Source organism: Pneumocystis murina (assembly GCF_000349005.2).
Source record: "Pneumocystis murina B123 chromosome Unknown supercont1.11, whole genome shotgun sequence".
Classification (NCBI taxonomy): Eukaryota; Fungi; Ascomycota; class Pneumocystomycetes; order Pneumocystales; family Pneumocystaceae; genus Pneumocystis; species Pneumocystis murina.
The window spans coordinates 308,112-333,205 of NW_017802369.1; the positions used below are offsets into that span (position 1 = coordinate 308,112).

The 25,094-nt window shown below is 27.8% G+C and overlaps 16 protein-coding genes across 16 annotated transcripts; 10 read left to right on the forward strand and 6 right to left on the reverse strand.

Annotated features, from left to right (window-relative positions):
- Positions 1-219: 219 nt before the first annotated feature.
- Positions 220-1,788, reverse strand: PNEG_02569 (hypothetical protein; the record flags this gene model as incomplete). Its single annotated transcript, XM_007876392.1, has 7 exons — positions 1,727-1,788; positions 1,597-1,681; positions 1,477-1,549; positions 1,333-1,431; positions 1,155-1,293; positions 622-1,103; positions 220-579 (listed from the first exon to the last, which is right to left on the reverse strand). Exons 1-7 carry the CDS (start codon positions 1,761-1,763, stop codon positions 220-222), a joined length of 1,275 nt encoding a protein of 424 aa, XP_007874583.1. The 5' UTR covers positions 1,764-1,788.
- A 566-nt stretch (positions 1,789-2,354) lies between these two features.
- On the forward strand, positions 2,355-4,293 carry PNEG_02570 (citrate synthase, mitochondrial). Its single transcript, XM_007876393.1, has 11 exons — positions 2,355-2,479; positions 2,522-2,563; positions 2,621-2,755; positions 2,800-2,923; positions 2,972-3,130; positions 3,174-3,262; positions 3,306-3,741; positions 3,786-3,857; positions 3,904-4,068; positions 4,113-4,144; positions 4,193-4,293. Exons 1-11 carry the CDS (start codon positions 2,444-2,446, stop codon positions 4,277-4,279), a joined length of 1,377 nt encoding a protein of 458 aa, XP_007874584.1. The 5' UTR covers positions 2,355-2,443; the 3' UTR covers positions 4,280-4,293.
- Positions 4,294-4,822: 529 nt separating this feature from the next.
- PNEG_02571 (hypothetical protein) lies at positions 4,823-7,769 on the reverse strand (the record flags this gene model as incomplete). The annotated part of the gene is made up of 11 exons (XM_007876394.1): positions 7,729-7,769; positions 7,517-7,672; positions 7,365-7,462; positions 6,631-7,322; positions 6,436-6,581; positions 6,292-6,394; positions 5,931-6,242; positions 5,786-5,889; positions 5,567-5,743; positions 5,184-5,524; positions 4,823-5,141 (listed from the first exon to the last, which is right to left on the reverse strand). The coding sequence occupies exons 1-11, from the start codon at positions 7,735-7,737 to the stop codon at positions 4,823-4,825; spliced, it is 2,457 nt and encodes an 818-aa protein (XP_007874585.1). The 5' UTR covers positions 7,738-7,769.
- A 545-nt stretch (positions 7,770-8,314) lies between these two features.
- Positions 8,315-8,912, reverse strand: PNEG_02572 (hypothetical protein; the record flags this gene model as incomplete). Its single annotated transcript, XM_007876396.1, has 2 exons — positions 8,315-8,725; positions 8,772-8,912. 2 exons carry the CDS (start codon positions 8,910-8,912, stop codon positions 8,315-8,317), a joined length of 552 nt encoding a protein of 183 aa, XP_007874587.1.
- Positions 8,913-9,284: 372 nt separating this feature from the next.
- PNEG_02573 (GTP-binding protein ypt1) lies at positions 9,285-10,209 on the forward strand (the record flags this gene model as incomplete). The annotated part of the gene is made up of 7 exons (XM_007876397.1): positions 9,285-9,317; positions 9,375-9,493; positions 9,542-9,589; positions 9,636-9,732; positions 9,788-9,918; positions 9,958-10,056; positions 10,105-10,209. Exons 1-7 carry the CDS (start codon positions 9,302-9,304, stop codon positions 10,207-10,209), a joined length of 615 nt encoding a protein of 204 aa, XP_007874588.1. The 5' UTR covers positions 9,285-9,301.
- A 183-nt stretch (positions 10,210-10,392) lies between these two features.
- On the forward strand, positions 10,393-11,693 carry PNEG_02574 (hypothetical protein; the record flags this gene model as incomplete). The annotated part of the gene is made up of 2 exons (XM_007876398.1): positions 10,393-10,498; positions 10,546-11,693. 2 exons carry the CDS (start codon positions 10,393-10,395, stop codon positions 11,535-11,537), a joined length of 1,098 nt encoding a protein of 365 aa, XP_007874589.1. The 3' UTR covers positions 11,538-11,693.
- PNEG_02575 (RuvB-like helicase 2) lies at positions 11,689-13,235 on the reverse strand (the record flags this gene model as incomplete). Its single annotated transcript, XM_007876399.1, has 4 exons — positions 11,689-11,977; positions 12,022-12,680; positions 12,751-12,944; positions 13,001-13,235. The coding sequence occupies 4 exons, from the start codon at positions 13,233-13,235 to the stop codon at positions 11,689-11,691; spliced, it is 1,377 nt and encodes a 458-aa protein (XP_007874590.1).
- Positions 13,236-13,558: 323 nt separating this feature from the next.
- On the forward strand, positions 13,559-14,764 carry PNEG_04317 (hypothetical protein; the record flags this gene model as incomplete). Its single annotated transcript, XM_019757832.1, has 3 exons — positions 13,559-13,625; positions 13,674-13,911; positions 13,963-14,764. The coding sequence occupies 3 exons, from the start codon at positions 13,559-13,561 to the stop codon at positions 14,762-14,764; spliced, it is 1,107 nt and encodes a 368-aa protein (XP_019613351.1).
- Positions 14,765-14,831: 67 nt separating this feature from the next.
- On the forward strand, positions 14,832-15,995 carry PNEG_04318 (hypothetical protein; the record flags this gene model as incomplete). The annotated part of the gene is made up of 6 exons (XM_007876400.2): positions 14,832-15,019; positions 15,066-15,283; positions 15,330-15,454; positions 15,501-15,602; positions 15,646-15,797; positions 15,845-15,995. The coding sequence occupies 6 exons, from the start codon at positions 14,832-14,834 to the stop codon at positions 15,993-15,995; spliced, it is 936 nt and encodes a 311-aa protein (XP_007874591.2).
- PNEG_02577 (hypothetical protein) lies at positions 15,520-18,054 on the reverse strand. Its single transcript, XM_007876401.1, has 5 exons — positions 18,002-18,054; positions 17,919-17,959; positions 17,714-17,876; positions 16,514-17,670; positions 15,520-16,471 (listed from the first exon to the last, which is right to left on the reverse strand). Exons 1-5 carry the CDS (start codon positions 18,036-18,038, stop codon positions 16,352-16,354), a joined length of 1,518 nt encoding a protein of 505 aa, XP_007874592.1. The 5' UTR covers positions 18,039-18,054; the 3' UTR covers positions 15,520-16,351.
- A 213-nt stretch (positions 18,055-18,267) lies between these two features.
- PNEG_02578 (hypothetical protein) lies at positions 18,268-18,599 on the forward strand (the record flags this gene model as incomplete). Its single annotated transcript, XM_007876402.1, has 3 exons — positions 18,268-18,357; positions 18,402-18,515; positions 18,573-18,599. The coding sequence occupies 3 exons, from the start codon at positions 18,268-18,270 to the stop codon at positions 18,597-18,599; spliced, it is 231 nt and encodes a 76-aa protein (XP_007874593.1).
- A 315-nt stretch (positions 18,600-18,914) lies between these two features.
- Positions 18,915-20,071, forward strand: PNEG_02579 (hypothetical protein). The gene is made up of 3 exons (XM_007876403.1): positions 18,915-19,476; positions 19,527-19,751; positions 19,803-20,071. The coding sequence occupies exons 1-3, from the start codon at positions 19,188-19,190 to the stop codon at positions 20,045-20,047; spliced, it is 759 nt and encodes a 252-aa protein (XP_007874594.1). The 5' UTR covers positions 18,915-19,187; the 3' UTR covers positions 20,048-20,071.
- A 432-nt stretch (positions 20,072-20,503) lies between these two features.
- PNEG_02580 (hypothetical protein) lies at positions 20,504-20,849 on the forward strand (the record flags this gene model as incomplete). The annotated part of the gene is made up of 2 exons (XM_007876404.1): positions 20,504-20,574; positions 20,635-20,849. The coding sequence occupies exons 1-2, from the start codon at positions 20,520-20,522 to the stop codon at positions 20,847-20,849; spliced, it is 270 nt and encodes an 89-aa protein (XP_007874595.1). The 5' UTR covers positions 20,504-20,519.
- Positions 20,850-20,973: 124 nt separating this feature from the next.
- Positions 20,974-22,635, reverse strand: PNEG_02581 (hypothetical protein; the record flags this gene model as incomplete). The annotated part of the gene is made up of 4 exons (XM_007876405.1): positions 22,544-22,635; positions 22,232-22,466; positions 21,526-22,063; positions 20,974-21,482 (listed from the first exon to the last, which is right to left on the reverse strand). The coding sequence occupies exons 1-4, from the start codon at positions 22,591-22,593 to the stop codon at positions 20,974-20,976; spliced, it is 1,332 nt and encodes a 443-aa protein (XP_007874596.1). The 5' UTR covers positions 22,594-22,635.
- A 55-nt stretch (positions 22,636-22,690) lies between these two features.
- Positions 22,691-23,272, forward strand: PNEG_02582 (hypothetical protein; the record flags this gene model as incomplete). The annotated part of the gene is made up of 2 exons (XM_007876406.1): positions 22,691-22,949; positions 23,036-23,272. The coding sequence occupies exons 1-2, from the start codon at positions 22,839-22,841 to the stop codon at positions 23,270-23,272; spliced, it is 348 nt and encodes a 115-aa protein (XP_007874597.1). The 5' UTR covers positions 22,691-22,838.
- A 145-nt stretch (positions 23,273-23,417) lies between these two features.
- On the forward strand, positions 23,418-25,081 carry PNEG_02583 (hypothetical protein; the record flags this gene model as incomplete). The annotated part of the gene is made up of 6 exons (XM_007876407.1): positions 23,418-23,485; positions 23,527-23,642; positions 23,742-24,083; positions 24,127-24,714; positions 24,757-24,858; positions 24,903-25,081. 6 exons carry the CDS (start codon positions 23,418-23,420, stop codon positions 25,079-25,081), a joined length of 1,395 nt encoding a protein of 464 aa, XP_007874598.1.
- Positions 25,082-25,094: the final 13 nt, after the last annotated feature.

Here is a 25,094-nt window from a genome sequence, read left to right on the forward strand (position 1 = left end):
AAGTGATGTTTAGAAATATATAAAGATGTTAGAAATCTAAAAACTTTTTAAAAACAATTTTAAATATATTTTAATAAAAAGTCCAAAAGACGAATGAATAAAAAATAGTATATTATTCTTTAGAATATAGTATTTTGTAAAGCATAAAACTGACATTTATATAAACGTATATATATATATTATTCTTGAAAATGCGTTTTTATGCCTCGAAAAAAGCATTTAATATGTATTATCACGACGAACAGAATAATAAGACTCTGTTGAATGACTAATACCTTCATTTTGACAAGGAAAATTCAAATGGGAAGGATATTTTTGAAAATCATCATGTTTTTTATCATGATATTGCTGGACAGATTGATTATGCAAAGACGTATAACTAAAATGCGTCATCGATTTTTCCATAAGAATTTCATAATCTTTCATAGCTTTAACAAATCTTTCATTAAGAGATATAATATCGTCTACTAAATTTAGACAATGGATTTTAAAAACCGCTTGAAAACCTTTTTTTTGAGCATATTTTTTGATAAGCTTTATAAGATTCGAACGAATCGTTAAAGTTGAATGGTAAAGATTCTAAAATACTATAAGAATAAAAAAGTAAATTTCTAAAATCACCTGAAATTTTTCACTTTCTATAATATTATTATTTTCAGTTAAACCGACATTACTTAATATTTCCAACAATTTTTCAATATTTTCTTCATAAGATAAAACTTTTATTTCATTTTCAATTTCCATTCTAAGTTCATCAGGAGTAGGCTCCTGAAGTTTTTCAACATAATTATTAGGAAAAATGCCCATTTTCCCATTCAAAGATCCATACCACCAATCTTTATGTGTTACTTCCAAAACAGTAATAATGTCTCCTCTTTGAAATGACAATTCACCCGGTTCAGAAGCATGAAAATCAAACAAAGCTCTTACTCTAGAAATAATTGCTGTAGAATAATCCCGTTTGGAAGTTAATGGATTATATTCACTATATTTCGTTTTTTTCTGATAATTATATGGATTTTCTTCATTTTTTTCCAAAGAAAGCGCTAAAGCTAATTGAAGTTCTTTTTCTTCTTTCTCTCCTTGCTCATCTCTCTTGTTTTCTATTAAAAATATCTTATTTCTATATTAAATATCACACAAAAACTGTTTACCTTTTTGAATATATTTATATTCAAATTTAAGTTGTTGATAAACCTTTCTCACATATTCAAAAAGAGGACTAGACGCAAAATCAAGTGCCAACTGTCGAATTAACAATAATATTCGTTCTTTAACCACAAAATGTGCATTCTACTTCATTAAACAAAAAAAAATATCTCATTAACATACAACGTCTTCAAGATATTTTAAAAATATTTCTATAAATACTTCTGATGAAACCTCTCGTTGTACTGATAATCCACAATTTTTTACAAGTGCCTCAACTAACTATATATTTCGTAAACCTACGCATACATAAAGCACTTTCCATACGCTTAAACAATATAATTGAATACTCTCATTCCCACATAAAAACCGTCTTTGAAGCACAAATACTGCCATTTTTCTATAATATTTTAATCATTTTTCTCCATCCCAAAAAACATAGCGTACATATCCCCTCCTTGATTCAAACAATCACATACATCCAAAATATACTCCCAGTTTTCCTGAGTCAAATACTCATCCGTAGCTCTGCCTGATTTTCTATATTAACAATTTATTTTTTCTAGTACTTCCATACAAATAAGAGCTTCAATTGTTTCTAACTTTTGATTCATTTTTATATGAAAAATACAATAATTTTCAAAAATAGTCGATTATATGCTAATAGAAATGGTAAATTATTCTTTAATAATGAGCTATATGCTTTAAATAAAAGATAATATATGTATAAATCTATGATAAAACCTGACTATATGCGTTAAATAAAAACTTATTAAAGACAAATCTCAAACTGTCTGTAACAAGAGATACCTTTTTGGGATAAAAATGAGGCTTTATTACTTAAAAGAGCAATGAAATGCTTATTTCAAATAATATGCTTGCTTATATAAATAGCCAAGGATCGTCAAATCGATCGCTTCAACCTGCCGAAAAAACCTATATTGTCTATAAAGAGCTAAAAAGCTATTGTTTTTTAGAGAACAGACCAATATTAAGCACGAAGAACACGTTATTAAAGAAGGTACTCTAGAAAAAGGTTTTAAGCATTTTTTCCGGACTCAATACATTAATTTTAAGTATAGATTATTTGCTTTTGCTTGATTGGCGGTTAATAGACTATATTAGTCTGAAAAAAGGGTTATATAGAGGAATTAAGTAGATAAAACCATATATTTAGGGGTATAATCTTAGTTTAAGGAGATATATTTGATTGAAGCGAATAAAAATCAGTTTTAAGGATTATTTATCTTAAAAAAAAGATTTAAAGGCATAGAAATTGATTGTAAAGAAGAATATGAGAGGAATTCTTTTAAGAAATTATTCAAGACCGGTAAATAATAGTTTTTGTCTTAAAAGAGGTCTTATATAACAGATTTTTGGGTCAACCTTACTAAACTATCGCTGTATTGGAACTGTAAATCCCAACGAGAACATAATTTTTTGTTTTCAGACATAAATTTACATTTTTTAGTCATTAAAATCAAGACTTTTAGAACGCATACCAGAAGAGCAAGAAAAAGTGAAAAAGTTACGATCAGAACACGGTCAGAAATTACTTGGCGAAGTAACATTAGATCAGGTATATGGAGGAATGCGTGGGATCAAGGTTTATATATATTTATATCAAAAGTTCGTATTGAAGTTAGTTAGTGTCTAGTATGGGAAGGATCAGTCTTAGATTCAGAAGAGGGTATACGTTTTCGTGGATTGACTATTCCGGAATGCCAGAAAAAACTTCCAAAAGCACCTCAAGGGAGCCAACCATTGCCAGAAGGTACGTTTAATGAAGAAAGGAAGAATGTTATTCATTTTCATATCTAAGGTCTTTTCTGGTTACTATTAACGGGTGAAATACCCACAGAAGAACAAGTAAAAGAGGTTTCAGAGGAATGGGCAGCTCGTTCGGATATTCCAGAATTTCTTAAAAAGTTAATTGATCATTGCCCACCTAATTTACATCCAATGGCTCAATTTTCCCTAGGTTTTTATTACCTTTAAAAAGTGATCTTTTTTACATATTTTAGCTATTACGGCACTTGAACAAGTATCTTCTTTTAGTGCAGCATATGCAAAAGGAATTAATAAAAAGGATTATTGGCTACATTATTTCGATGTAAGTTATTTCTTTTTATAATTAAATATGAATTTATATTAAGGATTCTATGGATATTATTGCAAAACTTCCTGTAATTGCCGGGAAAATTTATAGAAACCTATATAAGGATGGAAGAGTTGCTTCTATTAATAAAGATAAAGATTACAGTTGGAATTTATCTAATATCCTCGGATATTCCGACAAGGAAGAATTCAATGAACTTCTTCGACTTTATCTTACAATTCATTCGGATCATGAAGGTGGGAATGTCAGTGCCCATACGTCCCATCTAGTAGCAAGTGCTTTAAGTTCTCCTATGCTTTCACTTAGTTCAGGGCTAAATGGCCTTGCTGGACCTCTTCATGGCCTTGCTAATCAAGAAGTTTTAAATTGGATTTTAGCTATGAAAAGTGAAATTGGAGACAATTTCACAAAAGAAAATATTGAAAAATATCTCTGGTCTACTCTTAATGCAGGGAAAGTTGTTCCTGGATATGGTATATACCATTAATATCTACTCTTTTTTTCTTATATATTCTAGGCCATGCTGTTTTAAGAAAGACCGATCCTCGATATACAGCTCAGCGTGAATTTGCTCTTAAACATTTACCAAGTATATATATATATATATATCACTATTTTTTATCTAATCAGCATAGATGATCCCATGTTTAAACTTGTTTCATTAGTGTATGAAATTGCTCCAAAAGTTTTACTCAAGCATGGAAAAACAAAAAACCCATATCCTAATGTTGATGCACATTCTGGAATTTTGTTACGATATTACGGTTTGGTAGAACAACAGTTTTATACAGTACTTTTTGGTATATTTTTATCCCATTGTTTTTTATTTCTCAGTATTTTTTAGGTATTTCTCGTGCATTAGGCATACTTTCCCAGGTATTATAACATAGAATCTTTTTCTTCTTTTCTAATATTTATTTATAGCTCATTTGGGATCGTGCATTAGGCCTTCCAATTGAACGTCCCAAATCATTTAGTACAGAAGCATTTATTAAAATGTTTTCTAAGTAATATTGTATGTCAGATTTTGTTTTATTTAGTTTTTTTTTGGTATTAGAAAAATAATAAAATTATATTGTATTTCTAATCTTTTCTACCGTTTTATTAAAATATTTAATGTCCTTATTTTGATAAATCAAAAGCCAATAAAACCAAAAAATGATCTGAAAGAGGAAATTTTTAAGATATCTTATTAATTACTAATATTAAATGATTTTTAATATTTAGAAAGTAATCTCTAACAAAAAATGCCCTAAATATATTTAAATGAAAATTAAAATATTTTAAAGTGAATTATTTTGATATTAATATTTATAAACATATTTTAAAAATCTATTATATCATCATTTTTTTTCTTTAAATGTGAATTATATACAAAAAATATTAAATGTCTAATATATATAATGATATATAATTTAAAGATCAATGTTTTATATAAAAAAACTTAACTCCTAAATTGTATCCTATAGATTTTACCATACATTTTTATTAATCCTTACTGTATTAATTTTTAGCATTTGGTTTTCTTTTAATATACTAAAACATCAAAGGATATCATTTTAAAGCAAGGGTATCAGAATCCGAATTAGCAGAAGCTACAAAATTATAAGATGAAGTAGCCAATGAATCTTCATTATTATTTTGGGTTAAAATATTCGTAGATAATTTTTCATCATTTTCCTGAATAGAAACATTTTTAAATAAATCTTCACCATTGTTTTGAGTTGAGATATTTATGGGTATATAATTCTCTTTATTTGATTGTACGCCATTAATTTTGATAGAATCATTATTAGATGAAAAAAATTCAGATGGAGGAAAAGTTCTAAGAGGCGGTGCTAAAATCCATTTATATTCAACCTCATATAAGTCACTAAAAATATTAAAAATTTAAAATAAAAATCTACAATAATACCGAGATGATATCTCAATTAAAACTATATTTTCATCTATACGATTTTCTCTCACTATTCCAGAAAAAATATCACCTTTAGTATATTGTGCTTGTATAACATCACCAATTGTAACTTCTGCAGCAAACTTATGAATATGAGGGTCATCTTCAAGCTTTTCAGGTTTAGGTCGTTTTGGACGATGAAATTTACAACTAAAAAAAAATTGTTGATTTAAACCCAATTGGAATGTTTCTACCAAAACACCAGCAGATGCAGCACATGTTGCATGATAAGATCGAACACATTTTGGATAAGAGCATTGAAAACATGCACCTTTAATAGAACGACAGTACATACATCTCTAAATAAAATTAGAACAAAATCTAATCAAAAATAGACCTACTAATTTAAATCGTGCCTTTTCTATCATATCTATTCCATGAACAACATCTTTTGACAATGCCGTATCAGATACAACATACGTCTCTGGGATATATGATGCACATATCCTATGAGATAAGCCTCCACAACTTGTTACTATTAATGGTTCTCCAATAGATTCATTAGGACAAAGAATACACTAAATACTATAAAAAAAAATAACAAATATAGAAAAACGTACACATCCAGTTTTTTTCTGTTGTAACAATTTTGTTTTTTTCAATCCTTTTAATCCAGAAAATTCCTTTTTATTAACTTTTCGTTTTTTTGATTCATGTTTTTCTTCTAAAAAATTAAGCAAATTAAATAACTTAAATTTTTACTACCAATATTAGTAGATATACGTCTTAATGCATCATCCACATTAATATGAACGGAATCTGGAATACATCTGCATCTTTTAGCATTCCTTCCAATCTCAAGCCAACTATAAGAAGCAAAATTTACACTTTCAGCACAATTATAGCCGAGATTATATCCAGAATGATATCCATATGGAAATGTTATTACAAATTCACCCTGATGTTGTACAAGACGATTCACATCAATATTGTTTTGTGCTAAAACGGAAGGAGAAACGCTAAATGTTTTATGTCTTAAGAACTGAGAACATGACTTATAATCATTCGGAAAAATCCCTTTATAAATCATATTAGTTCAATAGTTAAATGATAAATAAATAGTTACTCCTCATAATATCTTCGAATCGAGAGGCATCTTTTTGACATATTGAATACCATTGTTTTGGAGCACCAAAATGTAAATAGTTTATGGAGTATAAATCCATATCCTAAAATTTAACTAACCATAGTAATAATATCCATTATTTACCTCTACATGCCATGAGAAAGTAGCTTTCCACATTCCTAAATAAAGATAAGAAGTATTAACACCCGGTAAAATTATATCCATTTTGTTTAAAATATTATCTAAATTAGAAACATTCCATTCTTTAACAGAATCATCAAATAACGAACCTAAATTAAAAATAATTAATAATAAAATAAAATAAATAGATATTTTTACCAGGCATGTCTGCACCATACAATGGATTATTATAAGTAATCGTCTTCCAATAAATTCGTTCGAGTTCTTTGCATCTTTCTATCGTATATTCTTCTGGATTTGCTATTTTATAATCAAAACCATGAAAATCACAGTCGTCAGTTTGATTAATTTTATTTTTTCCAAAACCATTCTTCTTAGCTTTCTTTTTAGGAATCAACCCATTAGAGTCGGCTTCCGGTGTATTCTCAGTCCCTTCTATATCAATATTAAGACTTTTTTCCAAAAAACAATTAGTTTCTGTTTCTTCTTTCTTAAGAAAAACTTCACATGGCAATATATTCACAGACTCATTTTCACAATTAGAAATATCCGTTTCTATCTTTTTTTTCATATTTTTTTCAGATAAACAGTTAATCAAAGCTTTTCCATGATTCGATTCTGATTCAAACGAATTATTAATAGATTCAGTATTTTTGGCTTTTTTGCACACATTATCATTATATGATATTTTCCTCGTTTCTCCTCTACGAGCGGGAGGCAAATGATTAGGACTTTCACATAATTTCCTCCATTTAGGAAAATTAAAGGTCTGTCTTTTCTCAACATTTGTTTGTCGAAAACAACCACCATTTCCAACAATATGCTGCTCAATAGGATTTTTTAATCGTATTTTCTTAATCTTTTCTGTATAATTCGGCAATTTCTCCAACCTAATAATATTTATACCCTTTAAGAACCCATAACATAATTACCATTCATTTGGTGGAATAATCTTCACAATCCCTGTCTTCATACCATAAGAATCAATAGATTTTACAAATCTATTAAAACAATGAAACTGTTCCATCGTCTAAACCACTATTAATTTCCCATTTTCATTTTTTAACATAATATGTTTATTTACTGGTTTAAAAACCGGGATTTTTCCATTATCATAATAATGATCAGGAAATATATCATCTATATAATCCTCTTTATCATCTTCGTCCATTTTTTCCAGAAAAAGGTTTTTTGAAGAATCTTTGATTTCATCTAAGCCATCTATAATAATATCTTTTTCCTGTTTTTTTTTGTTAAAAATAATCAGTTTTTTTTTGTTCTTCTTCTCAAACAAACCTCCCGCATATTTCCTTCAATAAATACCGAGGATATCTCCCCAATTTCTTCCCTCTTAACTGGTTTTTTTTTCTTGAAAATTTACTACAAAATCGATACGTTGAAAATCTGAAAAAAATCCAGATATCAAATAATAAAATTACATATATATATAAGTCTATAAATTTAAGAAAAACCTTTTATTAAAATATTTTTTATTTAATATTTATTAATAATCTAAGAAAATTTAATAAAAGAAGATATTCTAAAAAGATACGTAAAGATAATGTTAGAAATAATTTTGAAATATAGAACATAATTTTAAGGCCTTTTATATCCTAGTAAAAACATAAGATACAATATAGAATTCAAGAAAAAAGAATCTAAAACAAAATTAAACTGTTAAAGCAATATAAAGAAATAGTGTTGAAATATAATATATCTTAAGATTTTATATCCATTTAGAATTTTGTAATCTTTTGAATATAAAAATATAACCGTTTTTTTAAAAAAATCATAGATTTGAGGATAAAAGAAAAAAACTCATTTTATACCGAAGACGAATATTGAAATTTAGAATTTATTAATCCTTAAAAAAGTAAAACAATTATGTTATAACATTTCCATCCCAAACCATTATATCTCCATCATGAACATCAAGACCAGAATCGATTTCTAAAGCCCTTTGTCTCAAAGGATCAAAAGGACTTAAAGAAATATCGATACTTGTTTCTGCTAATTGTCTTCTTTGATTATGAGATTGCAGAAAACTCTGAAAACTATCTTCAAACTCATCAGATCCTTGTTCAGAACTAATTACTTCAGGAATGGCTGCATCTAAATCCGCTTCTTCTACATCTTCATGGCCAACCTCTCCTAAAGAAGGATCTTGATTAATTTCATCATCTTCATCCATTTCTTCATTCATTGCTGATTCCAATTCTTCTTGTTCACGAATTGTTTGTTGAATACCAACCGGTCTTATCCAAGTTGATCCGAATGACCGAATAACAAGTTTCTAAATGACTTTCATACATTTATGAATTTTTTAAAAAAAAACTTACTTTATTTTCATATTCAGCCTCATCAAGATCTAGCTGAGACTTTCCAATTTGACTTCCTGAATCTGATAATAAATGATGTGGTTTATACCATAAAGAATGAAGATCTTGGGGAAAAAGTGATGGAAAAATCAACGGCTTCATTAAAATTAAGAAAAATACAGGTTTAATTGCTTTGATCGTTCTATAAGCGTCACGTGATGTTATATAATGAAAAATTATTTATAAGAAAAAAATAAAGAAATTATCAAGATATTTCACATATTTTATATACTTTTTTCTAATATTCCAAAATACGCTTTTTTCATATATATATATATATGTATTTGAATAAAGATGTTTTAAAATGAATCAGTTTAAAATAAAATAAATGTAAAGAAAAAGATAGAAAACAAATTATTTGGCATTATCTTTTTATTTCCAATACACTTTTTCAACCTTTTTAAAGGGTTAAAACCTACCGAAATTTAGAAAGTAGCATGGTAATGAGAAAATGAGCGGTAAAGAAAATTAAAAAAATATACGTTTAAAGAATGAATCCAGAATATGGTAGGACTGTTTAAATAAAGTATTATATGAATATGCTTTAATATATAATTTGAATAGATTATTTATTTAAATTATTATTAATCGGAGATTCGGGTGTTGGAAAAAGCTGCCTACTTTTGCGTTTTTCAGATGACACTTATACAGAAAGTTATATATCAACAATTGGAGTTGACTTTGTATATTTTTTCAAATAAAAATGGATATTATTAATGATTTAAATGTAGAAAATTCGTACAATCGAACTTGAAGGAAAAACTGTAAAACTTCAAATTGTATGTTTATTAAAATATATTTAAAAAAGCTTATATTTTATTTTAGTGGGATACTGCAGGACAAGAGCGTTTTCGAACAATTACTTCTTCCTACTATCGAGGAGCACATGGTATTATTATTGTATATGATGTAACAGATCAGGGTATATATAATGAATAATATTAATTTAAAAACGGAAAATAATCATGTCGTTTTAGATACATTTAATAATGTTAAACAATGGCTTCAAGAAATTGATCGTTATGCAAGCGAATCTGTGAATAAATTATTAATCGGAAATAAATCTGATATGGTTGATAAAAAAGTGGTTGATCCTTCTCAAGCAAAGGTTTTTTCTTTTTTTTTATTAACTTTTTTAATTATAAAGGAACTTGCCAATGGACTTAATATTCCATTTCTTGAAACTTCTGCAAAATCTTCAACTAATGTAGAACAAGCATTTGTAACTATGGCTCAAGAAATCAAAGTAATCCTTTTCTTTTTATTTTTTTATATTTTCTTATATTTTTTTTAGAAGCGTATTGGTTCAGATTCTGCATATGCAATAAATGGAAAGTCACATATCAGAATCACCCAAGGGAGTAATGTACAGCAAAATACTTCGTTTGGTTGTTGTTAAAAGCATTTCATATATTTTTTATTTTGAACTTTCAATATAATTAACAATTTCACTCCTATTTTTTTTTATTTCTCGGCCACTTTAGTCCTTTATATCATTTAATAGATTTTTTTTATTCATTCTGCTTCTTTTATTTGCCTTTTTATTGTATTTTTTTCTAAACCCTTCGACTCGTGATCTTTCATGAATCATATAAGAGTCGGTACTGCTTTAAATTTAGAAGAAGACAAGCTTCTTGAAGCGGATTTAAATACCAAAAAGCAGAATAAAAAGAGGGTTTGGACAGAAGGTAAGATTAATTTGAAATCCACACTGTTACTAAGAGAAATTTGTTAGGTTATGATTCGGATTCGTCTCAAGATGATAGAATTAGAGAAGAAAGGGATGAAATTGATATTTTTGAAGAAAATGAGCGCATACAATCCGAGGGAAATGAAAAAGAATACAAAAATGGGCGCATATATACGGAAAAAAGAGGAAAAAAGACCCGATTTGTTGAATTAGAGGAGATTGAGGGTCAAGATTTTGACTCAAGAAGAGAATTTGTAGATATTCTTGATGAAGATGATGAAGAGGATGATGAAGATTATGATTCTGAATTGGGGGCAAGTGGACGCAAAAAAAATCCGCCTAAAATTGAAGCATTTAACATGAAAGCGGATTTTGAAGAAGGAAGATTTGATGAAGAAGGGAATTATATTAGAAATGCACCAGATCTGAATGCAAAGCATGATATTTGGTTAGAAGGGATTAGAAGAGAAGATATTTTAAGGGCAAGAAAAGCAATGGAAAAAAAAGAGGAAGAAGACAGGTTATTATTAGAAAAAAAGGAAGAATTGTCATTAGAAAATATGTACGAAACGTTATTAAGTCTTCTCGAAGTGGGAGAAACTATTTTGGAGGCATTACAGAGATTGGGAGAAGGATTGGAGCAAAAAAAACGATGGACGAATAAAAATAAGAAGGATTTACAACAATTAAAAAATGAAGAAACACAAAAGAAATACAGAGATATAGAAAGAATTACAGAATTAGCGGATAAATTGATGCAATATGGACATAATGAGATTTATGATTTAACACGTGAAGCAATTGCTCGTAAATATCAAAAAGAAACGGGCAAAGTTTGGAAAAATCCGAGAAAAGAAGAACTAAAATATGAATATAAATGGGAAGGAAAGGATGAAATATATGGGCCTTATGAAAGACTTCAAATAAAAGAATGGCACGATCGAGGATTTTTTACAGAACAAAAAATTGAAATACGAAAAATAGGAGATCAAGTTTTTCAAACATTGGAAGATCTTGGATTTTCATTTACAGCATGATATGCACAACATTTTATGATCAGAAAGGATGATTGTTTTGTTTGAAAGATGTTAAGAGTTTTTTACACGTTTTTTTTAGAAATGTATAAAAAAATTATTAATTATGAATATATTTAAAAATACAAATAGTAGATATTTTTATATTTAGAATTTAGAAGACTTCCATTGGTTTAATATCATCTATTTTATCAATATAATCATTTTCAGATATATATTGTTGAGCATATTCTTCTAAGTATTGAACGCTTCTTGCTTGATCCAAAAATAATGTATAACTTTTCTGTATATCTTCAATATCTATTTGCGTTGATTTTCTTTTTTGTGCTATAAGATATGCTGTAGCAATTAAATGGATACTATAGCGAATAGAAGTTTCTTGTCCAATCTTTGTTAAAAGACTAAGTGCATTAGGGGAAATTTCTACGTCTTCTTCCTGACATCTAATAATATAAATCAGACATCGTAAATAGTCTATTCTTTATACCTTATATGTAAAATTTGTTTAATTTCATCCACACTATATTGAGAAGTTGAAATAATCAACATTCTATCAAGGAAATCAAGTGGAATGCCATGAGGACTTTTATATTTAGTGCCTCTAATACGAGCAATACCTCGATTACTTGCCATAATGACAATAGGTGAAAGATCGTCTTCTAAAGCTCTATTTAAAAATGAAAAACATTCTATATCAAGCATGTGAACTTCATCAATAAAAAGAACGCCTGAACATATTTCTGCTTTTCCTTCTTCTTTCCATTCATTGACTTTAGTATTAATTTGATCTCGAACTTCTGAAGGAATCTCGCCTGTATCTCCAGAAAATAATGCAAGGAATCCCTGTGTTCTGGAATTAATTACATCAATTTCATGCAAAGATACTGTATGTGTCACTTCTCTTCGTTTTTGAAGCTCACCTTCAGGACATTGAACAAATTTCGTATCTGATCCCATAGCGTCATAATCTCTTGCTCGTGCAAATGAACATCCTAATTTTGAAATTTTACCTGATGCTTTATCGATTAAAATTACATCTCCTGCAATAACTTTTTCTTTTGTTAAAGCATCAATCATCTTATTCCCTAAATCATAAACAGTCTCCATATCCGTTGTTTTCATGATCATTTTTCCACGTTTATTCCCCTAAAGAATATATTAATTTCCCTTTTTTTCTTGTTTTTTTTTTCAAGAAAAATTCAGCTAAATTACTTACACCTGTAATTGAACGATCTATTTGAATTTCTACCACTTCTCCTTCAATTATCTCAGATTCTTCTTTAATTTTAACCCCAATACTCCTCCGAATAGCCTGAATCAAAGCCTCTGTTTTACTCATTTCTAATGAAAAAATTTCTGATGCTGAAATCATAGTAAATGGAACCTCTGAACCAAGACTTTGAGCCATTCCTTAAAATTTAATTAGTTTTTTTCTTCTTTTTAACATAAATTTCTAATATTTCTACCCATAGCAATAGCTGTCTTGCCTGTACTAGGAGGTCCTGAAATAAGAATTGCACGGCCTGTAATTTTAGCTTCTTTAATCATCTGTAATAAGACTCCTGCTGCTTTTCGCGCCTGATATTGTCCAACCATTCCTTCAGCAGATGGACGAGGTTCTAAACGGTCATTTAACCCTATTCCTCTAATATGTGAATGTTCTCCAAGTCTTTCAAGTCGTTGAGAGAGAATCTTCTCCATTGATTCTTATTTAGTTTTAATTTCTTAACTTTTAGCCTTCAATTATTAAGAATTTTTTAACTTATATTAACCCTTGTTTTAACTTTCTTAAGAATTTCTTTACTTTTCTAACTTTTTTTATTAAAATCTTAATCGTTCTTAATAATTTTTATTAATTTTTTATTAATTTAGATTAAACGTCAAAAAATATTAAGAATTGATAACCAAAAATTAACAAAAGTTAAAAAATTCTTAAGAATTTCTTAAGAATTAAAGACCAAAAGAATATTCCCCTGTTTATTATAATAAAAAATAAATAAGTTAATCTTTTTTCCTGTTTAAAGATGGATTTATGGCAAACATGTCCAAAGATTAAATGTAATGAAAAAACATATATAGCTCTTGAAAAAGGTATCTAAGATGGAATATAAGAAAGGAAATAATAAGTCCTTTTGACAGCAAAATTATCAACATTAGATCTCTTAACATTGGATCCATTGGATATTTGCAAAAAAACATCTATAAGAATGGCAGAGATTGAAGAATTAATTGATAAAATTATACATGAATGTATCCCTAAGAAAAAAGAATATGATTGGGATAGAATAGAGTTTTTTACTACAGGAGATAAAATAATTGATGAGATTCTTTCAGGAGGAATACCTTTAGGACATGTTTTAGAGATTGTAGGAGAAAGGTAAAAGAATTGAAAAAAAATAGAAAAAAATTAAGAATATTTTTAAACTAGTGGTACTGGAAAATCACAGTTTTGTATGCAACTTTGTTTAACAGTTCAATTACCTCAAGAATTGGGTGGATTAGAGAAAAATGCAATATATATTTCAACAGAATCAGGACTTTCAACAAAACGATTCTTTGAAATGGCAAAAAGTTTTGAAAAACGGCTTAAAATACATTATCCAAGTATAAACATTAATATTAATGAGCTAGGCAATCGTGTATATTGCATAACATGCGTAGATCTTGAAGAACAAAATCATATTCTTCAATTTCAGTTACCAATAGCTATGGAACGATATAATATTGGATTGGTTGTTTTGGATAATATAGCAACTCACTTTCGCGCAGAATATGATGTATCAAATATATATTATCAAACAGATAAAATGTCTAACCCTACAATAAAATCAGGTTTAATAGATCTTGTCAATCGAAGTCGAGATTTAGTACGATTAGGCGCACATTTAAGATTACTTGCAGAAAAACATCAATGTGCTATAATTGTTATTAATCAGGTTTCTGATAAAATAAAAAAAGACACAATGACACTTTTTGATTACAATTATCAAGGTGCTTGGTTTCAGGGCTGGAAACATCATGAATATTCATGTAAAGTGCCTTCTTTAGGCTTTGTATGGTCAAATAATATTCATGCTCGTATCTTATTATTACGTTCAATATTATGTCAAGAAACATGTACTCAAAATCGAGCACTTAGAGTTGTTTTTTCACCATTTTGTGCACCTACACAAATTGATATAGATCTTACACATGAAGGGGTATTTTCAACACAAACAACTAGACGGTAATAGGTGATCTATATATTTTTTTATTAAGTATTTGAAGATCGGCTGCGGAATCTTCAAGCGGTGATCGATGTCAGTTTATAAATATCAGACTCAAAAAAAGGAAAAAAAACCATTAGAAGAGCTCTTAAAGCATAGCACAGGTATAAAGGAAGATGGTTATTGCAAAGGATTTGTTGAAAAACTAAATGATTCAACAGGATTTAAGAAAATTCGCCAGAAAGTGCTTATTTTATCATCTCGAGGGACAACTTTTAGGTAAATAATATTTTTCCTTAAAGTTAAATAAGTATTTATTGATTAGACAACGTCATCTTATGAAAGATCTTGCAGATATGTTGCCTCATTCAAAAAAAGATACAAAATTTGATATGAAATCGAAACTTTACCATTTAAATGAAGTGGCAGAGCTTTATAATTGTAACAATATATTATTTTTTGAAGCAAGAAAGCATCAGGATTTATATATTTGGATGGCCAAGGTTCCTAATGGACCTACAATTAAATTTCATGTACAAAATGGTATATTAATTTGAAAAAAATAAACAACATATTTATTATTTAAAAGTACATACAATGGATGATCTTCATCTTACGGGAAATTGTTTGAAAGGATCCCGTCCTATTCTTTCATTTGATTCTAGTTTTGATGCAGAGCCACACATGCGACTTATTAAGGAACTTTTTTCTCATGTAACATATATTTATATTTAAAAGATATTGACTAATTTAAGCCTAGATTTTTGGTGTTCCAAAAGGTGCACGAGGAAGTAAGCCATTTATTGATCATGTCGTTACATTTTCTATTGCAGATAATAAAATATGGTTTCGAAATTATCAGGTATATTTTATTTATTTATACTAATTTTATAATGATTTTATAGATTGTTGAAAAAACAGAAGGAGGAAAAAAAAATTTTCAGCCAGATGTAGATATGTCACTTGTTGAAATTGGCCCTCGGTTTGTAATGACAGCTATTTGTATTTTAGAGGGTTCATTTGGAGGTCCAGTTATTTACGAAAATAAAGAATTTATGTATGAATTTTACAAAACATTGCATAATCATGTTTATTTCTTTCTAGATCTCCTTCAAGAATACGATCGCTTATAAAAAGAGAAAAATCTTCCAAATATAAGGATCGTCAGGCTGCAAATATAAAAAAATTTATAAAGAAAAAAGAATCAATGCTTCCAAAAAATCCTTTGAGCAACAGTATTTTATTCAAAGACTAGCATGAAAAAAATATTGAGCATTATTGAAAATATTTGATTATTTATGTTTACAGATTTATTAATAACAAAACAACGATAAATGGTAATTAAAATAGCCAAATTATTGCTATATCATATCAAAAATATAATACAAAATTATAAATTATTTTCAAATTTAATTTGTTTCTGTTTTATCATGGATGTTTCTAACTACTTCCATAGATTTTCGTAAAGTTAAAAGATCAATAATTCTATATTGAACAAGATTTAAAAGATGCTTCCAAAACTCGTTTACCAGATTTTCTGAATGAAGGATATTTTTATGAGAATATACAAATCTCATGATTGAATTAGGAAGATTACAATGTCCAATAGGCCTATCCTGCTAAGAAAAAAACCAAATGATAACACGTGTACCTGTCTTTGATTATAAATCTATCCCAAAGTTTCATAAAAGCCTTTTCTGACATAGTTATATCCATAAAATCGTCCAGCATCTAAATAGATTAAGCTATGACGAAATACATAATAATCCTTACATCCTCGTGTTTCTGGATCAACCATGTTTCATCTATATCATCTTCAGATTCAGATAATATTTCACCGGGAATAATTTTTCTTTTTGACATAGTTTTATACAAATTATTCATTTTAGGGGCAGCAAATTTTCTTTTATTTTTTCTTTTTAAAGGAAAAAGTAATTGTATTTTTGGTTTAGGCTTTATATTCATTTGTACAGATTCATTTTGCTCAACTTTCATTCCAAACATTATATTACGAGATAGAATAGATTCTCCATTATCCAACAAGATAGAATCAATATTATGTTTAAATTTCATATGTCTAATCCATTGAAAAACTCTGAAATCCATTTTCTGGTCACCTATTCGTTTAAAAGGATATTCATTAGCTAATTTCACCTCAAATTGCAAAAAACTAGGACTATTGATTTCAAGTTTGAAAGAAAAGAGTTCATGATTCATAAGAAAATGAAAATGTAACCGTTGTCTTGTATGAAAATTTTTTCCTCTACACCATAGACATTTAAAATCTTGACGTGTAGAGATTCTTACAACCGTTTCATCACTTTCCTCAGCTTTGAAAATATAACGAATTTCAACTTTATCTTCTATATCTTGTGTATTATTTTTAACAATAAGTTTCGGCCTTAAAGTTATTTTTGAATTTAAATCTAATTTTGTATTCTGAATAACTTTTCCTGTAAAACACAAGCTCAATATATATCCTGTTTTCCTTTCGTTTCCACTTTCATCAAAATATAGTACATCAAAATCACTTGATGCCTTAAAATATGGAATATTGAATGTTACATAGAAAAATGAGCCTTTTTTTATCTTTTCAAAATCTTTTCCAATAGAAAGCTCTGCATCAATATTTTTAAAACCATTCATAACATCCATTGCGCCCGAAATTGTTCCTATCTCATTTTCTACAGCAAAAACGAGTTGTCCCTTACAAATACGATCTATTTTGATCCCTCCCCTAGACATTTTAAATACCGTATGTGGAACCCTAAAAGGCTCTTCCTGATGAAACAACAAATTGCCCATAGTGTCTATAGAGCTTTTTCCTTCAATATTTTTTTGATATACACATTTTCCATTTGAACAATATAAAAATAATCTCGCAAAAAACCTTTCTGGAACTTCCGATCTCTTCTTCTCAATCCACATAGCTTAAAATATGTTAATCTTGCTCATTTAATGCCATTAAAATACGGATTTTTAGATGACTCATATATACTGTCCAAACTCCTGAATCTTTCATTCCAAATTCTTTTTCAAATAAAAATGAATTAACACAACACCTCGGACGTCTTATTTTAGGTTCATCTGATCCTTCTGAATATAAATATTTCAAGTTCCTTGTTAAATATAATGGCTAATACATTATAAGCTTAATTGACTGGAAAAAACACTTTACTTGACGATATTGATACAGAAAAAAATACAGAGAGGTGTTGCCTATACTGATTATCATGAGATTCTCAAGATATCTAGAATTACCTGTAAATTGTTTAGAAAAAAGGGCAGATTCCTCCATTTTTTATGCGATTTAAAAAATATGCGGTCGAATTTTAAGGAAAAGAATACGTTTAAAAGAAAACATTTTAAAATTAGAAAGTGAACAAAAGTGAATATAACACGCATATATAACGCATATATAGCGCATATATAGCGCATACAATACACATATATCCCACATACCTAAAATATAAAACATAAACAACATATATAAAGCATATTCATTGTTTTTTTTCCATCTTAATTAAATGACAAAGCCTTATCCAAGACGTACACTTAAGACTATTCTTAAAGCACATATACCTCATCGTCGTCTTGCAAAAAATCTTGATGTTCTTGTATCTTTTGTTTCGTCTTTTTCTTATAATCTAATTCTTTATAGGTTTATCTTGATTATCTTTTATTTCTAAGTACTTTAGTCCGAACAGCTACACTTGAAGCGCGCCAAATGAATGAAAAAACATTACGTGTACCACATCTTCATAAAACAATACAAGTAAATTCTAAAAAAAATAATATAAATATTTTAAGAAAATTAATATTATTTTCTTAGTTATCACTTGATAGATTTCGTGGTTAATCTGTGTTTTTATTATTCTATTTTGAATCTACTTTCTTATATGAAATTGATTTTTTAAGTTTAAAATTTTTAAATTTTAAAAAATTGGTCAAAAATCAAGGTTTAGTTTTTTTATTTTAATTAAAAATATTTATTTTTCAAGGTTTTTTTTTTTATTTTTACAGGTTAATTATTTTAAATTTTCAATATCTTTATTTTTATGAGAAAAATAAAGATATATTTTTTGACGGTATTTATCATTAATTATCTACGTCTTTGTTTTTTATATTTTCTTTAAAAGTTTAATATTAAAGAACGAACGGATGTTCTCGGATAGAGATGCAGCGAGAAGACAGAAGTGAATATTTAGATATACTTTATAAGAGGTTACGGACTTATCTTAAGAAAAAGGTATTTTTCAAAGGGTATAAAGAAATTTGACATGAAGACGTTTTATGATAGCAACGATTAGAACGGCTTCAAGAACAATTTGATGGGCCAGAGCGAGAAAAATTGAATAAAGATCAAATAGCGTTATTACAAAACAAAGATCAAGTGTTATATCCGTTGAAGGAATTGGAAGAACTATGGAAACAATTTTCATGTTTAATGGTTCAGGAAAAAGAGGCAAAACAAAAAGAAATAGAAATAGCAAGGAAAATTGCAATGAATGAAGTAGAAGAAAGAAAAAAGGAAAAAGAACAAGTACGAACATTAGTTCTATTTTTAAAATATGCGAGTTTAACACGGCATACACCTACAAATGATGCTGAATATAATAGAGCAGTAGAAAAGGTGTTGCAAATGGTATATGAAGCAGATGAAAATTCAATTCAAGTTGTAGAAAAATTATATGAAGGTTCAGAAGAACAGATTGAAGAGAGTAAAAGGATTACGTGTATGATTTAGAAGGGTATTTAAAAGAAAAAGGTTAATAAAAGATTATAGATAAATATATGAAGGAACAAATAGAGCAAAAGGCGGAAGAAATGCAAAAATCATTTGAATATAGATTAGAAGAATCTCAACAACAGAAAATGCCGTCATATAATTTACAAGAATCTTTAGAACAAATGACGTTTAATAAGCCATCAAAGGTGATATCTCCAAGTAATAAAAAAACAAGAGGGCCTTATGAGAAAATTAATTTTTTGAATGAAAGTGAAATTGAAGGTAATTTTTGTTTTAAATTAATTGATTTTAATACTAAGTCCTTTATTTTAGGATTATCATTAAAAGATCCATTAACAACGAACTATACAAGAGGATCAATGGATGCATTAACAAATGCATTATATAATCATTATCCCGTTAATAATAATATGTTTTCCGTAGCATCTATGACTCATTATCACGAGATGCAGAACCCTACATCTGTTTCATGGAAAGAACCTCGTTTAAATCATCAAAGTACACAACATTGGAGTACAGAGAGACGTTCACCTCTTCCAAATCATGAGCCTCGATAATAGAAAATTCTATTTAGCTAAGAATACTGATATTTTTATATTGAAACGTACTACCGAAATTGCTCTAGCAAAGATATCTATATCTTAATCGAAATTCTTAAGCGAAGCGTTTTTTGTATAGAAATCAGATAAATCTTAAAATATTTGAAAAAATGCATTTATTATTAGATAAAAGATTAATAATAAATACATCATGTTTAATATAAAATTAATAAATTAAAACCTTATTTTAAGTATATAAGTCTTTTTAAATATAAAGTTTTGATATTGTAAGACAAATTATATAAATAAGCTTAGAGATTAGATATTTTGTCATTTTTAACGACAAAAAAATTGATTAATAGAACAAGTAAAAAAGATATTTGAAATAGACAAAAAAAGACGACAAGAGCATATATACCTGTTTTTATTTCATTATAAATTATTCTATTTACTTTTTTTTCAAAAAAAAAGCTAGAATTAAAGCTAAAATATGAAAAAACATGAACAAGTTCTTTTTGATGAAATTGATTATGATGATAAAGAAGGTAATACCAAATAATCTATATAGAAATAAAAAAATGAAGTCGATTTAATGTATTTTGTAGCTTTACAAGCAGCTAAGTTATATGCCGTTCGAGAAAGTTGGATTCAGGCGATGGAATTACGACTAGTGAGAGATAAACTTGATAAATGTTATAAAATAGAAGGAGTTAATCATTACGAAAACTGCAAAGAACTTTCAGAACGTTACTGGAACATGTTAAGACAGGGTCATAAAGTTAAAGGATATATGTCAAAAGAACGAATGATTAAGGATTAATAATCATTTATAATCGTTTATTTTATAGATCTTTAGATATCTAATTGCATTTTTGTAATATTCTATAAGATGATAGAATACTAAAATATTATACTTTATAAAAAGGACTTTGTTATCTTTGTATTTACTGTGTTGATTCGCCATTTACTATACGCTGGTTTTTATTACTATTTTTATACTTATGGCCTTGATAACCCCCATAAAATCCACCTCTTCCTCGACCTTTACCTTGCCTTTTTGTTTGTAATCGAGTTTGACCAAAAGTTTCCATGTTTTGGCTTCTTTCTTGATCACGTCTTGCTCGACTGTTTCCTTTTTCTTTATTTTCAATACGTTCTTTATTTTCACACGATATGTTATCAAAGAAAGATTTCCTACTATCATAATAATTTTCCTTAGAAGGAATAGCTGAATTATTTGGATCATCTGTATCCTGCTTGTTTAAAGATTTTAAAACGTCTTTCTTAAATTTTGCATTCCAAAGTGTAAAATTGAATTCTTCTTCTGGTGCTTCAACTATATTCGAAACATTCTGGGGATAACTGTATCCATTACTACGACGTTTTCCATGACGTTGTTGCATTAAATAATTGCCTGAGCTATGTGAGCGAAAACTTCGTGATTCAGTACGTTCTAAATTGTTAAAATACAATAATAAACTTAAAGAAGAATCTACCTGTACTCAATCTTGATATTTCAGTTGTTATATTTTGAATCTCAGGACAGGTCTCAGTATTTGTTGTAGAAACAACAGAAAGTTGAGCTTTAGATAGACTAGTAGGTGATGATATATTTTTAAGATTTGTTGCACCATTTTGCTTAACAGGTGTTTGATGTGCCGTAGGCGCCTTCGTTCGCGCTGGCAATGGCATAGCTAAAGCTATGGGCTCATTTTTGGATATTTTAGTAGATAAATTATTAGTGTTGATTTCCGCTTTATTTTGGGACATAGAAAGAGAACATAACCTAGAATCTGTAGCTACTGAAGACGGAACCTGTGTTAATGGTATATGTAAAGGCTGTTTAGAAGAATGATTTGAATTGACTGAATGTTCAGAAATCCCTGAAACATTATCATAATAAGCAGGAGATGCTCCAGTCTGGATATTTTGTGAAGTATTATATCCCTGATATGAAGAATACTTGGAAATATTTTGATATGGTTGATTTGAAAAAGAATATCCTTGTGACTGATGCAATTGAGGTTCTGTCATCTATTTTAATAAGTTTATGTTCAATAATAAATAATATCTAAATCATAAAAAAACAATTATTTATAGTATAAATGTATTTTTTCTACTTCAAAAAAATACATTTTTTACATCTCACTTTTTTTACTATAAAACATTTTCTAATCCACATTTCAATATTCAAAAACGTACCCTAAGTATAGCCGGATCATTAGGCATCTGCACAACAGATCTGGGGGGCGCTGGCTCCTCAATTTTTAGATCTTTAACATCTGAACCACGAAAAACAATATACTCAAAAATATTGTCTGATGCTGGAATTTCTTCCCTCGGATTCCCCTTGCGTCCTTCTGTACCATAAGAACGGACATTTTTAAGTGATATCGTCGAATCCTTTGAGTTAATATCATGAAGAATTCCAATATATCTATTATAATCATTTTTTATTAGAATTCATGTTTAAATAAACCGTTTAAACCCGCTCAAAAACTATATTTCGCTTACCGTATACCACTTTGACTTATCAATGAGATTTTACTGTTCAAATACTCCATTTTTCTCTAAAATCTCAAAAAAAAAATAAATTTTTAATATTAGAAGTGATTTTGAACGTCTCAGGTAAAAATCTATAGACGCGATACATATAGATAAAAAAAAATCTTTATTTTTAGGGATTATAAAACCCTTAATTAAATCTGGAAATAAGAAATTTCTTTTGATATTATCTTAATTATAAGTTTTCTCAAAAGAACGATTAAATAATTCAAATTTTTGGTTAATTTCTTTAAAAGAAATCATTATGTTTGATGAAAATGTTATAAACAAAGAAAATAATAAATATTTTGACAATAATTCTTTAAATCTTAATGAAAATCTTAATGAAAAACTTGAAGAACCTTGTTCTTTACAGGTATTTATTAGTTTCTATTTATATATATAGATTTATATAAATAGAAGCTACTTTAAAAAGATAGGGATTAATTTTATATTTGATAGTACTATTTTGATAGTTTTTTTATGTGTTATACATTAAAAAATCAATTTGTTCATTATTATCGTTATGGACAGCGTCCAGACTGTTCATCAAAGTGGAGAGATTTTTTATGGTGTCTACGTTCAAAAAGTCAAAGTAAAGAATTGGAACAAAAGATGTTACTTGAAAAAAGGCTTGAAAAACTTGAAATGCTTAAAAAAGGTAGAAATAGTGAAGAAATTTGGTCATCAAAAGTATAATTTATTAAATATATTAAATATATTTTAATATATTTAATATATTTATTAGAAAATATAATTTTAAATCTTATTAATTTTGTTTTATTTTAAATTTTTTCTTTCATATATTGATAGAATATTTAATATCTCGAACATACGTTAAAAAATGGAAAATAACGAGCAATATGATTATATTGTCTACGGAACAGGTCTTACAGAGTCTATTCTTGTCTGGTAAGTATTATTATATTGTTTCTATGCTAAATTATTTATAGTGCATGCTCAGTAAAAAATACAGTACTTAATGTAGATATTAATCCATATTATGGAAAAGATTACGGAAGTTTAAGATGGGATGAGCTAAAAAAGTGGGCAAAAGAACTTAAATCAAGTTTTTATTACTAAGTATTATTTATATATAAAGTTTAATTTGGTTAGATAGAGGTAATTATTCAAGTAAATAGGGGAAAAATGTATTTGATTATCAAAGATACAGTTTATTATGATTCAGAATTGATAATCAATAATGAAGAAGCTATGGAAAAGCCGAAGATGTATTATTTTAGTCTTACGCCATCTCTCATTTATTGTAAATCGAAAATAATTGATTTAATTATATCTTTTAATCTTCAATTATATCTTCACTTTAAATCTTTTGAATCATCTTTAATATATGATGAATTATATGAAAACGGATTTTCTGAGATTCTGTATACCAAAGAAATGTTAGCATTCAATAAAAACGTAGATTTTATATGGAAACGTAGGGTGATGCGTTTTATTGAATTTATATATGATATTACATCTGAGAAAAGTCAGGAAATATTGAAGGGTAATGATCATGAGTATATTTTATATGAATTAATGATATATAGGTCATGATGATGATCTTTTTGTTGATTTTATTTCGTCAGAACCATTTTCATTGCCTACTTTATATACAAACATGTTTGTATATGGTATTGCGCTTTCTTATCTACCTAATATCACAGTTAAAGAAGCGCTTCCAAAGATAAGACAGTTTTTCTTGTCTTTAGGGGTTTTTATAAAGTTTGCAATATTGAATTGTTCATTTGGCGGAGGAAGTGAGTTGATTCAAGCATTATCAAGAAATGCAGCATTGAAAGGCGCCACGTTTGTTTTGAAAAAACGAATTACATCTTATAATATTGATGATAAAGAAGAATATCCAGTTACTGTTACTTTTGATGACAACCAAAAAATCAAATGTAAAAAACTTATTACATCATATCAGATAGGAAATTACCAACCAAATACTATAATATTGGACGAGATTCCACTTTTACGTTCAATTTGCCTTGTCAAAGGTGATCTGTCTCGAATTCTTAAAAAAAATACTAGCATAATATGTTCATTTCCTCCTCATTCATTAAAATCAAATGAATATCCTGTACAAGTCATAATTGATGGTAGCGCAACTGGTAATTGTCCTAATGGACAATGTAAATAAATTCATTTTTAAAATGATATATAATTAATGATAGATATTATATACGCATCAACTTTAACTGCTACTAAAGAAAAAATATCAATTTTATCTGCTATTCAGGCAATTTTACGTGTCGCTTCTATTAATACCAGCACAAGTTAAAAATAATTTTTAATTAAATATATTATTTAACATTATTAGGTCCAGAAATTATTTTTACTCTTACTTATTTTCAACATCCTATTAGAACTGAACCTCTTTATTCTCAACATCTTATACCTGTACAAGGTATTTCTTTCAATATTGATTTTAATCAAGATATCAATCATGCTTCTGATATTTATCGCTTTTTATTCAATCAGGATTTGTCATTCAGCTAAAAATACATTCAAT